This window comes from Amblyraja radiata, chromosome 31 (assembly GCF_010909765.2).
Source record: "Amblyraja radiata isolate CabotCenter1 chromosome 31, sAmbRad1.1.pri, whole genome shotgun sequence".
Classification (NCBI taxonomy): domain Eukaryota; kingdom Metazoa; phylum Chordata; class Chondrichthyes; order Rajiformes; family Rajidae; genus Amblyraja; species Amblyraja radiata.
Window position 1 is genome coordinate 19643770 of NC_045986.1, and position 18261 is coordinate 19662030.

General features: G+C 43.7%; 1 protein-coding gene across 2 annotated transcripts in view; it reads right to left on the reverse strand.

Moving 5' to 3' along the window:
• Positions 1–18261, reverse strand: part of disp3 (dispatched RND transporter family member 3) — a 300294-nt gene that overhangs the window by 100749 nt on the left and 181284 nt on the right. For both annotated transcript variants that reach the window (XM_033048014.1, XM_033048013.1), the window contains exon 5: positions 10033–10169. In XM_033048014.1, coding sequence (XP_032903905.1) covers positions 10033–10169 — 137 coding nt within the window. The remainder of the gene's footprint in view (positions 1–10032; positions 10170–18261) is intronic.

Here is an 18261-nt window from a genome sequence, read left to right on the forward strand (position 1 = left end):
TGAGGAGGTGCTTGGAGGACTCACTGTGGTGGTGTTAATTTGTGTTTATTGTTGTTATTATTGTATGATTGTATGTATGACTGCAGGCACGAAATTTCGTTCAGACCGTAAGGTCTGAATGACAATAAAGGCATTCAATTCAATTCAACTGGTGTGTGGCCAATCCATCTCCAAGACTGACCAATACTAGAAAATTATAGGGAGCAAAGCCAGCATCCACTTATATTCTGTTAGATTTAGCTTTTGGCACAAAAGGAATCTAGGGATATGGGGAGAAAGCAGGAACGGGGTACCGATTTTAGATGATCAGCCATGATCATGTTGAATGGCAGTGCTGGCTCGAAGAGCCGATTGGCCTACTCCCACACCTATTTTTCTATGTTTCTGGATTTTTTAATTGCCCTCAGAAGAAAACGTTTTGCACAGATCAAGATCGATAGACTCAGACCCAAGATGGCGCCCAAACCTGGCGACTATTTTGTGCGAGCCACAGAAGCAGATCTACAATCACATATTACAATCGCTCCACACTCTTAAATCTCTATTCCTGCTGCAACATTTGACCTTGCACTGAACGTTACTTCCTTATCATGTGTCTATACACTGTAAAAGGCTTGGATGCAATCATGCTGACTGGATAGCACGCACCAAAAGCCTTTCAATGTACGTCAGTACATGTGACAATAAAACTAAACTGTAACTGTAAAGGGGCTGTCCCATTTGGGCGACCTAATTGGCGAGTTTAGAAGAGTTTAGGAGAGTTTGAAAAAATGTCATGTGGAAGACCTCCTTCGACCACGTAGAAGACCTCCTTCAACTATGTTGAAGATTAGCTTCGACTAGCTACGACTAACTTCGGGAAAATTGGACACCGAATAGTGGAGAGTGAAGACGACCTCCTTCGATCTCCTTCGACTATGATGAAGACTATCTTCGACTACCCTTGATTAGCTACGACTAACAGGCCGACCTACTACGACTAAACCTACGAGTAAAAGCAAGTATCTGGTAGACATGTTCCAGTCTTCGGGGGTTCAATACTTGATTCTCCAACTTTATGTGTCACAATTTGCATTTCTATCAGTGTCAGAATTGCCCTTTCTGCCTGCCATTCACCTGTGATATTTGCTAGAGTTTTTCTCTCTCCATCAGTACAGCCTGAGCTGCTGGGCACATCGCACATCCCCACACTTCCCCACACATCAACCCATTTGACAGGGTCACAGGTATCCTCATTGTTCCCTTCCGGTCACCTTCTCAGCAACTTCCCACTGAGCACCATCATTGTGAAAAAATGCCACTTAGATTCCTATTAAATGTTTCCCCTAACAAACATAAATATAGGGTGGCACAGCGGCGCAGTGGTAGAGCTACTGCCTTACAGCGCCAGAGACCCGGGTTTGATCCTGACTATGGTTGCTGTCTGCACAGAGTTTGTACAGTCTCCCTATGACCTGCATGGGGTTTTCTCTGATATCTTCTGATTCCTCCCACACTCCAAAGACATACCGGTTTGTGGGCTAATTGGTTTGGAATAAATGTAAATTGTCCCTAGTGCGTGTAGGATAGTGTTAGTGCGTGAGGATCGCTGGTCGGCACGGAATCAGTGGGCCGAGAGGCCTGTTTCTGTGCTGTATCTGTAAACTAAACTATGTGTCCTTCAGCTTAAGACATCACTACCCTGGGGAATAGACCCTGTGTATGTAAAATGGCAGGAGAGAGATGCTGTGGACTTCCAGTGTTCACCTATTGTGTTCTGGTTCTCTCCAGTGAATTCTATGGTCTTTGAAGCCGAGATTCCTTAGAGTGTTTACTTCATGGAACTCAATGTAAAGTCATGTGGATCCGAACATCTGTACTGCACGATTACTCATGGAAAAACACATCGACTCTTCTCCAGTAGCTGCCAGTGTTCCTGAAGTGGTGCTGACATGGATTCTGCACTCAGTTTTACTGGTAATTTGATTTGTTTCCTCAATTGAAGTGGTGAATATAAATGAATACTTTGACCATCCACTTAAATCAGGGAATGCTTCAGTAAGCAAGTCTCAGATATTACTTTTCTTCACTTTGTCCAATCCAACTCTTCTGCTCAATACTCATGTTTTTGTTAGCAATTTTAAAATCACAAATAGATTTTGCTTTCACCGAATCGTGCCACAGAATAGTAAGATTAAACGAGAACTTACCAGTTTGAAGTTTGATCTGTATTTTATGAGGAGGAACGTTGAGGGAATACGTGAAGAACCCGCTTCCAACGCATGCGTGCCATTCTTCAAAGCAGCGGTGTGAGGTCACAGAAACTATAATGACCTAACATAGTAAGATTATCAAAGAGATACCAGTTTTTGATATGATCATAGGAGGGTGGGAGCGGAGGGCACGTATTCCCTCAACGTTCCTCCTCATAAAATACAGATCAAACTTCAAACTGGTAAGTTCTCGTTTAATCTTACTATTTTACTTCGGAGTCACGTGAGTGACTACGTGAAGATTTCAAAGCTCTGTGACCTCATGCCGTGGAACGAGTCCATGCTTCACAACTGCCTTGGGTATTGGGAGAAGGTATCATTAGTAATTTTAAACACACTCATACAAGACTTGTGTGATATAACGAAAAATAAATTTATTAAATTGAAATCATAGCCCTGTAACCTTTCGGGCAAATTATATTATTGAACGTAAAATGTTTTCAGAAACCGATGATGGCTCCAAAACTGGTTTGTTATAAAACCTTTGGAAAGTCCTTTCCGATGACCATCCTGCCATTCTGAGGATTTGGTCTGTTGGCACCTCCAGAATTTTTGTTGCGGATGTTGCTGCAGCCCTGGTGGAATGAGATTTTAAAACATTAGTGTCTATTCCTGCCATCTTTAGGACACATTTGAGCCACCTTGAGATAGTTTGGGTCGTGACCCTTTTGTGCGGTTTCTTGTAAGAAATTAACAGAGCCATTTCCTGACCTCGAATGCTCTTAGTATATTCCAAGTATAATTGGATATGTCTGGCTATACACAGGCGTTCGTCATTTGGATATGCCATAAATTCAATCACTTGACCCGATGAACCTGGTCTGTTTTGTTTTATTAAATCATGTATAACAAACACCAGTTTCTCGGGTGAGATGATCAAGCAGTCCAGGCTCAGTTTGTTTAACGACTGGACTCGTTGTGCGGTAACTAACGCCATGAGCATAACCATCTTCATGGTCAGTTTCCGAAGTGATAATGCTGTTATGGGCGACCAACTCCTCAGCATGTTCAAAACGACACCCACATCCCAGATTCTGGAGTACCTGGTTTTAGGGGGTTTTGCATTGAATATGCCCCTCATAAGTTTTGTTATCGGGGGTGCGTTCCCACCATGTGCCGCTCCGTTCCTTGCGATAGGTAATTGGAGAGTGCACTTCTGGCACTATTGATGGCACTGTAGCCTAATCGTTTATCACAATGGAGGCTGTTAAAAATTCCAATACGGCCAGAATGTTCTTGGCCCTTCGGTCTAGGTTGTTGTCAAAGCAGTATATGCCCCATTTCTTGATGTGTCCGAGGTACTGCTTCCGTGTTGACAGTCTTTGTGCGGATGTGATGAGATTCATAGTCCTGTCTGACAGCCCCATGCCGTGTAGTGGGTCTTTCAGACTCTACAAATCAACAAATCCATAGTCTTATGGCATGGGTGACTGCCCCCAGTCACTGGATGAATTAATAACTTTTGGGGCTATGTCCAATAAGGGAACATGGTTCTAACACCATCCCCTGTATGACCGAATACCACGGTTGAGTAGGCCAATCGGGTACTATGAGAATCCCAGATGCCGAATCTTGTTGAATTTTCCTTAGTACCCGATTGATGAGGCAGAAGGGGGGAAATGCATAAAAAAGCCATTTCCCCCAATGCAGTGAGAAAGCATCTGTAGCTTCTGCCCCAGGGTCTGGTTCCCAGGACACATACATTGGTAATTGGTGATTCAACCTGGATGCAAAAAGATCAATATCTGGTCTACCATATTTTGCTGTAATTTCAGCAAATACATTTTTATTTAACATCCATTCCGTGTTTTCGTTAAATTTGCGTGATCTGGTGTCTGCCACTGAATTTAGCTTACCTGGTAGGTATGTTGCCGATATCCAAATGTTTCTTTGGATACACCATTGCCAAATTAAATTTGCCAATTGATCACAAGATGTCGATATATTTCCACCCATGTGGTTAATATATGCCACCGCGGTGGTATTATCAATTTGTAATCGTACATGCTGGTGCTTAATTGCTGAGCAATATGACTTAAGGCCATAAAATGCCCCTAACATCTCTAGGTAATTAATACCACGCGTGTTAAGTAATACTGTAGTTCTAGTATAGCTTCCGTAGGCAGCTCCATAGGCCTATCAAAATGACCCTCGTTAAATTTGAGTGCTCTAATTTTTGTTCTTTGCAAATTTTGATAATGTAATGGCCCAAATTGTGTGGCCGGGAATGTAGCCACAATCTTCCCAATTATCCGGGCTACCCGTCTAATGGAGGGTCTGTTGGTGTTAAGAAGCTTGCTGCAATCCTCCTTTAGGGCTACGGCTTTATCTATTGGTAAAGTTACTAACATATTGACCGTGTTAATGGTGAATCCTAAATAATCCATATTAGTTGCTGGTATCAATTTAGACTTAACTGGATGGATGATAAACTCTAGTTGTTCAAACAATTGTTTTGTGGCAAGTACTGTTTGATGTGCCAATTCGTAAGTTGTGCCAACAATAAAAATGTCGTCTAAATATGCCATCACCCTATGGCTTTGTTTACGTAACAATGCCAAAGCTGGTTTCAGAACTTTAGTAAATAATCTGGGGGCTGATCTTAGTCCATTTGGTAAGGCTCTATATTGCCAAAGTTCCCCTCATCCAGTTAAATTTCAAATACCGTCTGTGTTCCCCTCTGATGGGTACTGTATAGTATGCATCTTTTAAGTCAATGCTTGCCATATGGAACCCAGCTGACACTAATTCTTTAGCAGTGATAAAGGTATCCATCTTAAAATGAACATATTGAATGAATGTGTTTAGGGTTGAAAGGTCAATGATAATCCGGCAACCCCCGTCTTTTTATTTTTAATAAATATGTTTGATACAAATTCTAATTGTTCATGAATAGTATGCTCAATTACACCTTTTGTATACAATCGTTGTAGCTCCATGTGGGCTTTAGATTGTTCGGTTTTTGTAAGGACGAAATGCCTTTCTGGTGTATGTTGTACTGGGGGGTTATTGGAATGAGTAAATTCTATCAGATAACCCTGAATACTGTTTAGAATATACGAGTCTGTAGTGATTTTACACCATTCGTCACTGTAGTATTGCAACCTCCCCCCCCCCCCCCCCCCCCCCCCCCACCGTCGTGGGTCTCTTTTTTACAAAAGAACCACACCCACGTACCTCCATGGTTACTGGTGGTTGTATTATTTTCTTTGTTTTTTGAAAAAAGGGGGTTTACTGGAGGTTGAGGCTTCCGCATCTTCCAGGGTGGCCGTCCCTGGCCATACCCTAAAAAAGGCTGCTGCGGGTTATATTGGGTTTTGGCACTGCCACTGGTATAAGCCACACTTTTCGGTCTTCCATGTGGCTGGTACCGTGATCCAAAATAAGCCTTTGCGCTGGCTTTGATGAGCCCCAGTGTCTTGGCTTTTTCGTCCAGTTTTTTGACCTGTTTGCACAAGTCTTGCCCAAACAAAAGGGTTGGGGTTTTAACGGCTCTTTGTTTGCAAATTTGTTGCATATTTAGGATCCAGTGCTGGCTGAATAGCAGCCTTCTGCATGCTATTCAGCTCATATTGTACATTACAAAACAGGGCTAGTGCGTCTTGGTGGTCTTTAGTTAGCTCTGTTTTAGCTTGTGATCCCTGCCGTAAGCCCCTTTAAGGCTTTCTGGATTTTGAGATCATGGTTCCTGATGTCCCTCCCCATATGTTTCCAAATGCATTGGTTGACACTGGGGACTTGTAATGCATCACAGTTTCCAGGTGGCAGATGTCTGGCCAGTGTCTCTGTGAATATTTGCTGTTGGAGTTGATGGCCAGACATATAATTAATACTGGCTGCCATCCTGGAATCCAAGTCTGCCCCTGTTTGACTTGGTTTGAAATAATCTGCCACCATGTGCAGCAGTGTATCTTTTTCTGCAGATTCAGGATCATGTGAAGCTGTATGATCAGGGTCTGGCCCATCAGGGTCCTGCCCACTCTCCTCCGAAGAGTTTGAGATATCAGGGGGCCCCTCACGGGGTACCCATATGGGGCTTGCCTGCCCACTGTGGCTAGTCTCCACATTCATGAGACTGCCACTGTGAAGGAGCTCCTCCAGCAGCTCCTTTAGACGGTCTTTATGTTGAGCTGCACTTGCCATTTTTGGCTGCTCCCTTTCCTGCAGCCTTTCAGCAGTGTGCTGCTCTTTCCTGCATCCCCGCTGTTCCCGTCCCCGGTACTCACGGGTGCTGGTTTGCGGGCTTTCCTCGTCCCGCCGCTGGCCACACTGGTCCTGTCTGTAGGTCCACCGCTGTTCCCGGTCAGCTGTTGCTCCTGGCTGCTCCGTATGCAGCCACTCATAGCGGGTTTGTTTTGTCTCCCGCACCTGCTCAGCCCTGGTCCGATATTGATACGGACTGGTCGCCCGCTGCTGCTCCAAGTCGGGCTCTTCTAGATGGTGAGTTTTCTTTTGAACTTTGCCTCCCGGCCGGGAAGTAACTTTAGTCGGTGCCAGAACGATTTCTGGCACAGCTGATTCCTCTACCGAGGCATCTAGTGCCGACGGCTGCTGTCTCTGCCCTTCATCCGCGCTTTCAACGCGTTTCTCGGGCAGCTTTCTAGCAGACCGCTTCCTTTTCACTCTGTCCATTTTGCTGTGAATAAAAATGCAGAGTGCCTTACCTGCCTTTTGCTGGCCCGTTTTTCCTTCTCCCGCTACTGGGGGACGTCCTCCCCCCTCCTGTTGACTCGTGCAATGCGTGTAGCGATATGACACGCATGCGTTGGAAGCGGGTTCTTCACGTAGTCACTCACGTGACTCCGAAGTAAAATCATACACTCAACACAGTTGTTGTGCAGAAGAGTTTCTTATATCTTAATTCTATTTGTGATTGTGTGAATTATTTTGCTGTACACTAGCACCATTTGTAATCTAATTGTGAGCCTTCATACCCATGTGTAATCAGGTTGGGACATTTACTTATTTAGAGGCATGGGTTTCATGGTGGCACAACAGTAGGTTTGCCGCGTGACAGCACCAGAGCCCTAAGTTCATCCCTGACTACGGGTGCTGTCTGTACGGAGTGTGTACATTCTCCTAATGACCTGCGTGGGTTTTCTCCAGGAGCTCCGGTTTCCACCCACTCGCCAAAGATGTACAGGTTTGTCGGCTAATTGGCTTGGTGTAATTGTAAATTGTTCCTAGTGTGTGTAGGATAGGGTTAAGGGCCTGTCCCACTTCCACGACCTAATTCACAACCTTTTTTACTCGTGGACATCTTTCATCAGGCTAGAAAAACGCCCCGACCTACTTGATGACACGAGTACCTACGACTAGCACCACGACCTACCTACGACCTACCTACGACCTCCTACGACCTTGTGACGACCATGCTGCGAGTATGAGTGATGGGCAAACTTGGCAGAGGCCGTGAATTAGGTCGTGAAAGTGGGACAGGCCCTTTAGTTTGCGTGTATCGCTGGTCGACGCGGACAAGTGGACCGTAGGGCATGTTTCTGTCCTGAATTTCTAAGCTAAATTAAATATGAAGTTCCATTTCATAAACACAAAGCCCTTATGAATGGTATCACTAAAGTTAAACTAAATTTCACTTTTTATCTTTCTAAAAATGAGAAAGATTATTATTTTGGGTAAACGATTTTCTTTGCATTATGGCAGTATTAACAAAAGATAAAGGTAATTTTACATTCATATACCTTTCATGACAAGGAATCCCCAAAGTTCTTTACACCCAGAAATACATTTGTGAAGGATAGGGTGATGAACTGATAATATTTGTAAAGTGAATGTGGTATAAACATTGGCTGGGACATCAGAGACATACCACAAGCTTCTTTGTATCCTGTTATAGGATCTTTCCCATTTACTTAAAGCAGCAGACAGAATCTCAATTTAATACCTTTGGTCAATGATAACACCTCTGACAGTGCAAGATTTTCTCAATACATCAGCTGAATGTCAGTTTAAACAGTGTGTCTGTCTCTGATAAGTCAACCCCATGCTTGCAGGCAAAGCATCCAGATGAGCTACAAATGACTTTCATACAAAGGTTAATCTGAAAAAGGTGGTTTCACATACCTGGCGACATTGGAATTAGACCTTATTAATTTATCCCATGAATTATTCAACTGTCCCGAATTAATTTATCTCGTAATTTTCCAATTGATATCGGGAGGTAAAACCAGGCCAGTTAAATCCATGGGCATGGACAAGAGTTGACAAATGTGCTTGCCTCCTTGAAGTTCCCACCCTCATCCAGATATAGAAACATAGAAAATAGGTGTAGGAGTAGGCCAAGGCCCTTCGTGCTGAAATTGGCCCTTCGAAAGGCCTTTTTTCCCTTCGAGCCATAATCATTCAATTTAATCATGGCTGATCATCCTAAATCAGTACCCCATTCCGGCTTTTTCCCCATATCTCTTGATTTCGCTAGCCCAAAGAGCTAAATCTAACTCTCTCTTGAAACCATCCAGTGAATTGGCCTCCACTGCCTTCTGTGGCAGATAATTTCACAGATTCACAACTCTCTGGGTGAAAAAGTTTTTCCTCATCTCAGTCCTAAATGGCCTACCACTTATTCTTAAACTGTGACCCCTGTTTCTGGACTCCGCCAACATCGGGAACATTTTTCCAGCATCTCACCTGCCCAATCCTCTAAGAATGTTATATGTTTCGATAAGATCCCCTCTCATTCCAGTGAATACAAGCCCAGTTGTATTCTTTCATCATACGTCAGTCCTGCCATCCCAGGAATTAACCTGGTAAACCTACGCTGCACTCCCTCAATAGCAATAATGTCCTTCCTCAAATTAGGAGGCCAAAATTGCACACAATACTCCAGTTGCGATCTCACCAGGGCCCTGTACAACTGCAGTGGGACCTCCTTGCTCCTAAACTCAAATCTTCTCGCAATAAAGGCCAACATGCCATATGCTTTCTTCACTGCCTGTTGTACCTGCATGCTTACTTTCAGATGCGGCGTGTATAGGAAGGAACTGCAGATGCTGGTTTAAACCGAAGATAGACACAAAAAGGTGGAGTAACTCAGCCAGCATCTCTGGAGAAAAGGAATAGGTCTGAAGAAGGGTCTCGATCCGAAAAATCACCTATTCTTTTTCTCCAGAGAAGCTGTCTGACCTGCTGAGTTACTCCAGCTTTTTGTGTCTAAATGCAGCAAGAACCTTGTACCTTTCGATAGGGCTGAGGCTCCTCTGGAACTATCTGGCGGTCTCTTCTGCAGTCGCACCGTCTTGTCCCGAACCACTTGTCAATTTAGAGGCGGTTGATATGGGGGTGTGACTGCCTCCTGAAATAGCGTGTCCAGGTAATTCTCCCCCTCCCTGCGGTGTCGCAGCGTTTAGTACAGTTTAGTTTGGTTCAGAGATACAGTGTGGAAACAGGCCCTTCGGCCCACCGAATCCGTGCCGGCCAGCGATCCCCACATGCTAACACTATCCTACACAAACTAGGGACAATTTACAATTACACCAAGCCAATTAGCCTACAAACCTGTACATCTTTGGTGTGTGGGAGGAAACCGGAGATCTCGGAGAAATTCTCTGAGCTGCAGTGCGTCAGGTTACCTGGACATGGCTATGTCCCACAATGTCTTACTTGCAAAAGGAACAGGCAACATTCAAGCTGAGATATTGCTGTTCTCTCTCCAGCAGCAGCAATTAATTACACGTGGTGTTACAACATCAAACACAGGGGAATAATAACAATGTACACCACAAGGAAAAAGTATCAATGGTTCAAATTGGGAGTGACCACTCACCTGAAAATGAGGTGAGAACATACACCAGGACTGCTATACATCCACTGCTAATAAAAGCCAGCAACATGTCATTCTTAAAGGTTCGTCGCACTTCATAGTCAAACAGGTCTGTTCCACCGTAGAGAACTTTCACCTTCCTGCAAAAGGAATGAACAAAATGAGGACGTAGATTGGCACAAATGTTTGACTGCATATGACTCACGACAAAAATGTACTTATCCAATTTCTCCCACTACAAAGCACAGCAGGAGACGTCATTTGCGATCACTGTTCTGTGGCTGCTTTCAGTTTTGTTGAATCACGTACTAGAACATCCTCTGCGTGTCGGAGCTGAGCGCGCTCTCACCATTTAGCCAAAGTGTTTTGCTTTTCCGTCTAAAATGAGCAGTTTCACATGTTCCCACATTCTGCTCCATTTGCCAGATCTTTGCTTTTTCAATTAATTGCGTCATTGAGATATCTAGCACTGAAACAGCCTCTTCGATCTACTGAGTCCACTCCAACCATGAACCACCCATTTTCACAATTTCTACATGAATCTCACATTTTTATTTTCTCCTCCCAGACTCTGCCACTAAGCCCAGACTCTGCCACTAAGCAACACACTCGGGGCAATTGACATTGGCCAATTAACCTACCAACCCGTACCCCTTTTTCCCTTATCTTGGATCTGCACACTATGAATGTCTCGATGGTAATCAGGTATTTTCTTTCCGCTGGCTGGTTAGCAGGCAACAAATGCTTTTCACTGTACCTCGGCACTCATGACAATAAACTAAACCGAACTGAACTGCCAAATAGCTTCGATATGTGGGACGAAACCTGAACTCCCAGTGGAAAGCAATGTGATCATCAGGGCGGGGAAGAACACCATTCCCTCTTCTCACCTCTCCCGTCAGGCAGAAGGTACAAAAGCCTGCAAGCACTTATCACCAGATTCATGAACAGCTTCTTCCCTGCTATTATCAGACCACTCTTATCATAAACTAGGGTGAGATCGCAATCTCCCTCATTGCAACTCTTGCAATGTTTCTATCTGCTCATCCTCTGTATTTGTAACACTACAATGCAGTAACACCATGTTCTGAACTTTGGTATTTTTCTCTCTGCACTACCTGTTGTACCAGTGTTTGACATGATTGTACTCGTGTAATGTATTAGACTGGATAGCATGCAAACATAATTTGTCACTGTTTCTCGGTACATGCGCGATAACAAACCAATACCCATAATGTGCAACCTCCAAACAGACGGGAATGGATGCCAGGGCTAAACCTGGGAGCTGAGAGGTAGTGGCTCCACTGGCCATTATATCCCTACATAACTTTACAGTCTGTTGTGTTTAAGAAGGAACTGCAGATGCTGGAAAATCGAAGGCACACAAAAATGTTGGAGAAACTCAGCGGGTGCAGCAGCATCTATGGAGCGAAGGAAATAGGCAACGTTTCGGGCCGAAACGTTGCCTATTTCCTTCGCTCCATAGATGCTGCTGCACCCGCTGAGTTTCTCCAGCATTTTTGTGTAACTTTACAGACTCCTCTTCACAACATACCTTTCCATCTGTTTTTGTCTCATCAGCAAATTTAGCAGCTACTTCTTAGATGCTGTCATCCAAGTTAATTATATATTGAAAAAAGCTGATTCCCCAACACTGATGTCCATATCTTCCAAATTCTTATCTTCCCACCACATTCTCTGATTGTAAGCCAGCCAATTTTCTATCCATGCAACTATGTTACCTTCTCCTCCTCAATGCACTTTTATTTCCTACAATCTCCTTCGATGCAGCAACTTATCATTCCCTTATCATGTATCTGCACACTGTGCATGGCTTGATGGTCATCATGTATTGTCTTTCCGTTGGCTGGTTAGCAAGCCACAAAAGCTTTTCACTGTACCTCGGTACACGTGACACCAAACTAAACTGAACTGAACAATCAAAATAACTTCTGTAAATCTAAGCACAGTACATCCACCAATTACTCTTTGTCCAAAGCACACAGGTACTTCATTCAAGGAACAACAAACTGGTCAAATTAATTTACCCTATATGAAACTGTTAGCTTGTCTGATTATGCTGAGTGGTGAATAGCCCCAAGTGTGCAGCCCCTCCCCATCTTCTTGGGTACCAGCAAGAGTTCCCCAGCAAGAGTTCCTATGTTGGAAAGCAGATTAAAACCCCCTTTTGCTCAATCTCAGCATTCTCCTTCAGAAGATTGCCTTTTACTGCACCAAAATGATACATCCAATTTGTCATATATATATAAATAAATAACTCAGGTTCACTTTCGGTCTGATTCAGATTGAGAGAATCTGAAAGAAAACTGGCAGAAGTTAGATCTAAGCAAACGTCGGAACAAAAGATTTCACTCGGCAGCCTCCAACACAAACGTTGTCCCAGTTCCATGCACACTGTGACTGAATACTAATTAGGCCCACTAATGCTAACCTTGTGCCTTTTCTTCAGAGCATGTTGTAATCCCTTAATCCCGTTTATATCAAGCCACAGATCGGTATTTTAATTGCTGTGTTAATGTGTTGACAATATACAGTCTGAGACTCCAAGCCAAAGTACAAATGATCCTGTTTATTCGTCATGTTTCCAGTTTATTTAACTTGCTTGCAGGTAATGGAGAACAGAACAGCATGACGCCTTCTTGGCATCCGATTTGTTGACTCCTGCTTTAGTACTAGAGGCTTTCTTCATGAATATTTGATACTGTTTTCAAAAACACCATTTCCTCTTTTAATTTTATGTACTGTATAAAGGGTGAAGGCCGCTCATTTACTGTGCGCTGGAGAATCTAATGCCCAATTAGTTCCCAAGCATTTGAGGCAGCCAAACAGAAGGGGAAAGGCTGCAAAGAACTGTACAATAGGCTGTAAATGTAGTTGCGTGGATCGTTAGAGAGAGAGAAGGTAAAAGGCGGGTTAGCCTGGCTTTGTGTGAATTGACTCCACCTGGGATGTTAACCTGTCCTTTCTCCTTTCCACGTAATTATGGATTTAATGTGGATTTTCAACGATTTCTATATTCCACGCAGTCAGAGGATTTGGATTTTTGGAGGGTTACAGCAGGGAAACAGGCTCTACGAATCCATGCCAACAAATGGTCACCGCCATGTTATGCCACCTTCTCTTCCACTCCCGACATACCAGGGGCAATGTACAAAAAACAATGAACACAATGACGCAGCGGTAGATTTGCTGCTTTACAGCGCCATAGACCCGGGTTCAATCCTGACTACAGGTGCTGTCTGTATGGAGTTTGTACGTTCTCCTTGTGACCGCATCGATTTTCCCCGGGGGCTCCCGTTCTCTCCTGCACTCCAAAGATGTACAGACTTGTTACAGGCTTTGGTAGAAATTAGTAAATTGTCCTGAGTGTGAGGGACAGTGTCACTATACGGGGTGATCGCTGGTCGGCGCGGACTGGATGGGATGAAGATCCTGTTTCCGCCCTGCATCTAAAAAAAAACCCTACATATTCACACATCATGGAGATGTGAGAAGAAATCGGAGCACCTGGAGGAAACCCACGTGGTCACTGGGAGAAAGTGCAAACTCCACACAGAGGTCAGGATCAAACCTGGGACTCCAGCTCTGTGAAGCAGCAGCTCCACCACCACAGTGGCACAACAGTCTTGTGCATTGGTCGTATGCAAAAGTTCCAAATTCTAATCATGGATTTTAACAAAACACAATTAAACCATTTAAATAATCGGAGTAATATCTCAGTCGATGGAGCAGACTGAAGATTTTCATAATTTTCAGTGCACTTTTTCCTCATGAATGCCACGGTGAAAACCAGGTTCTGGGCTCCATCAATAATACAGAATTTGCAAATGGCGAATTTCATAAATCCCCAGACAGTCCAGGTTCTGGACTCGCCCAACATTGGGAACATTTTTCCTGCATCTAGCTTGTCCAGTCCTTTTATAATTTTATATGTTTCTATAAGATGCCCTCTCACCCTTCTAAACTCCAGTGAATACAAGTCTAGTCTTTTCAATGTTTCCTCATATGACAGTCCCGCCATCCCAGGGATCAATCTCGTGAACCTACGCTGCACTGCCTCAATCACAAGGATGTCCTTCCTCAAATTAGGTGACCAAAACTGTACACAATACTCCAGATGTGGTCTCACCAGAGCCCTATACAACTGCAGAAGAAAGGCAAAAACCGAGCTGCCAGGCCACCCAGAGACGCCAGTGCTGCCTCTTCAACCACCATGCTGAGCTACCAGAATAAACCTGAAACCGCCAGCATCCTTCCAGCTACATTCCTTCTGCCAGCTTCACAATTCGTTCTTTCACAATTTAATCCTTTTATCTCATGCCTTCCGATTTTTCATCTCTGGGCTCTGTCTAACTATCTGCCTTTTAACCCCCACCCAACCCCCCCCCCCTCCACATCCCACTTGTATCAAATTATTAGCTTCCAGGCTTTGTCTTGCATCCCCCTCCCAATCAATGTGAAGAAGGGTCCCGACCTGAAATGTCACCTACCCTTGTTCTCCAGAGATGCTACCTGACTTGTTGAGTTACTCCAGCACTATGTGTCTTTTTTTCATATATGCCCAGCACCATTGGGAAGGAAGGCATGATCACGCCCAGTATTCTATCCAAAAGTTTCTTCAACACTAACCCAGTCTTCAGACAAAACAACACATCAACACCTGTATTCAGAACAATGGCACATCATGGACTAGGTCATTTTATGAAGACAGGATGGAGGAAGGATTCAAAGAACCCATATCATGGGAGGGATTGGTGACTACCCGCTGCACATCACTTGGAGGAATCCGTCATGTCCATCACAAATGCACAAAACAACCCAAAGGTCCCATCTGGTATTTTGGTATGTACCTTTAACATAGTTTGCATCAGCAAGGGTACACGTCAGCAGTTTCAAGACCTGCAACATGTCAATAGCAAAGGCAGAGTCGAGACTGACAACATCAATTTCAGTGCGGCTGTACACAGGGAACTACAGCACAGCTTGCTGATCCTCAGCAGTTCTTGCTCTTTGCGACTTTCACAAAAAAAACATAAGAGAGACACACAGTGTTAGTTTCATGCCAAAGGAGGCCTGCAGCAATTCCTGGCCATGGTCTCTAGTTCTGACCGCCTACTACTGCGATGGTATTCTATTCATCTCTCTGTTAAATTCAGGGCTAACATGTCAGATGTTCAGCAGCTCATCCTCTGTTAATGCACAAACAGTATAGAACTAGAGTGGAACATTTGATCGATGATCAGTGTGGCCTCAAAGATAGACACAAAATGCTGGAGTAACTCAGCTGGGACAGGCAGCATCTCTGGATAGGAGGAATGGGTAAAGTTTCGAGTTGAGACCCTTCTTCAAACCCTCGTCTGTCCCGCTGAGTTACTCCAGCATTTTGTGTCTATATTCAGTTTAAACCAGCATCTGCAGTTCCTTCCTACACATCGGTAAGGATTAGGCTGGCCGAAGGACTTGTTTCCATTCTGCATCTTTCTTTCAATTCATCGATTCTTCTTAAGCTCTTCCTTCAGGTCTCTTCGATGATGGGGAGGTCAATACAAGTGATGGATCGAGCAATATCTACCAGTTTCAGCAGCCTTTGCTCTATTGTGTTTGACCGAGCCAGGTCATGATATATGATACAACCAGTCTACATACTACCTGTAGAGGTTCCATACTGTATAAGGTGAAATGCCAAAATTCCTCAATCATCCGAGGAATTAGAGAGTAATGCCTTTTCATCTCCCTTTTGAACCTTGCAATTACATCTACTTCCAGCACCACACCTAACATTGTATTCCAACCCTAACCCTGTGTATAACCTTCCCCCTTATTCATTTGGCCATTCATCTATATTCTGCACCCAAGTTCTTGACCTCGCTATAAACAAAAACAGTTGCTTTTATCTACTTGTCCCAAACCCTTCATAATTTTAAATACTTTCCAAATTCCCTCACTAGCTTCTAATTTCCTTGGGGAACAACCCCAGTTTCTCATCTGTCCAAAAGCTCATTCCTGAAAATATTTGGTAAATCTCTTCTGCTCCCTCACCTATAGTAGGGTGCCTAGAGCATCGAGAGCATCCTTACCAACTGTATCACAGTATGGTTTGGCAACTGCTCTGTCTCCGACCGGAAGGCACTGCAGAGGGTGGTGAAAATTGCCCAACGCATCACCGGTTCCTCGCTCCCCTCCATTGAGTCTGTCCAAAGCAAGCGTTGTCTGCGGAGGGCGCTCAGCATCGCCAAAGACTGCTCTCACCCCAACCATGGACTGTTTACCCTCCTACCATCCGGGATCTACAGGTCTCTCCGTTGCCGGACCAGCAGGTCCAGGAACAGCTTCTTCCCTGCGGCTGTCACTCTACTCAACAATGTACCTCGGTGACTGCCAATCACCCCCCCCCCCCCCGGACACTCCTCCCACAGGAAAAACACTATGTCTGTATAAATGTAAAAAGATTTATTTATTGAAATCATATTCTATGTCGCTCTTCCAGGGAGATACTAACTGCATTTCGTTGTCTCTGTACTGTACACTGACAATGACAATTAAAGTTGAATCTGAATCTGAATCTGAATCTAGAACTGGACACACTACAGCAGTACACAAGTGTTTAATAAAGGTGTATCATGATTTCCTTGCTCCTATATACTTTGCCACTATATATATATATTTGTGTGTGTGTGTGCGTTAAAACCCATGTTCTTGTGCCCCATTTAGTACTATGCACTTTGGCTTATATTGTCCCTCCTCATTCTACTTTCCAAAATGTAACACTCTTAATTTCTCAGCACTAATGCTCAATTGCCACCTATCTCCCTTGTTCGTATCTTCTTCAAATCTCTTACCATCCCATGTATGCACTTTTTATGTCACATCTGAAAATGTGGCAATAGTGCCCGATACACAAAGCCCAAATCATTAATATATATTAACTTCACAGCACTGTCTTTAGGAAAATTTGCTTGACCACTTCCCTTCGATTGTAATCATGTTCCTTGATTAGTACGGGTGGCAGAGGTTAATGGGAGAAGGCAGAAGAATGGGGTTAGGAGGGAGAGATAGATCAGCCATGATTGAATGGCAGTAGAATTGACGGGCTGAATGGCCTAATTCTACTACTATTCCTTATGTCGTCTTTTTGCTGACTGGTTAGCAGGCAACAAAAGCTTTTCACTGTACCCTGGTACACGTGACAATAAACTAAACTGAACTGAAACAGAACTTCTGTTCAACCAAGAAGCAATTCACTATCTCTCTATTTCCAATCAGTTGGCTTTTCGCAGCTAGTGAGAATATTAAGAGCGTGTGCACGGACAGGTGGTGCAATGTCGTTAAATTACAAGGCATCATAAACTAAGCTTCAGAAAGGAACCCTGCGTGTTTGGCAGAATGCGAGTTGGCAGAAGCAGGGAAATGTAACAGCATATTTTATGAGCAGCATAAAACTACCTGGATAATTGAAGATGGAAAAGACCATAAATATGCAAATGAGGCACTGGCTGTAAAAGCACAAAAGTGGTGCTGAATTTGTACAAGACATTAATTGGGTCACAGTTAGAGTTCTTGAGCACCCAGAGAGAGAACAAGATTAATGAGAATGGCAGAAATGCTGAGGTCACGATGAAAAGATAGGCTTGAGCAATGGTCTCCCCCCCCCCCCCCAAGGGAACAAGGGACTTAATATGTTTTCAAATTTATGAAAGGCTCCAAGGAGGCAAATATTTCACAACTATTCCCACCCTTATGAATTGGATTGCCATTGCAAACAAGGTGCTAGCTATAACAATATCTTGCATGTACTCAACTATTGTGGCAGGCATTTCCACAAATAACAACTGAGCCAATAAATGTAATACAACTGGAAGGGTACTGGGGAAAAAACAAGATAGATGTATGGAAACTAATGGAATTGTATAAAAGTACACAACTCCATTTAAGAAGTTACTACCCAGCCAACTGAGGAGGCCTGAATGGATTTCTGTACTCATGGTTCCATGACTATAGTTAGGTGGAAAACCATTTTGTACATAAAAATATCCTCAAAACAATTGAGAGATAAATGCAATTAAATCCGTTTTTCAGTGTTAGTTGAAGAAAAATTGGCAACCAGAGTTCCTGCTTGTCTTTGAAGAAGGCAAACCCCTTCAAAGCACTAAAACTGGGAAATGGAACTGCTGTTATGTAATCCAAAGAACAATTGTAGGTAATAGAATAGAA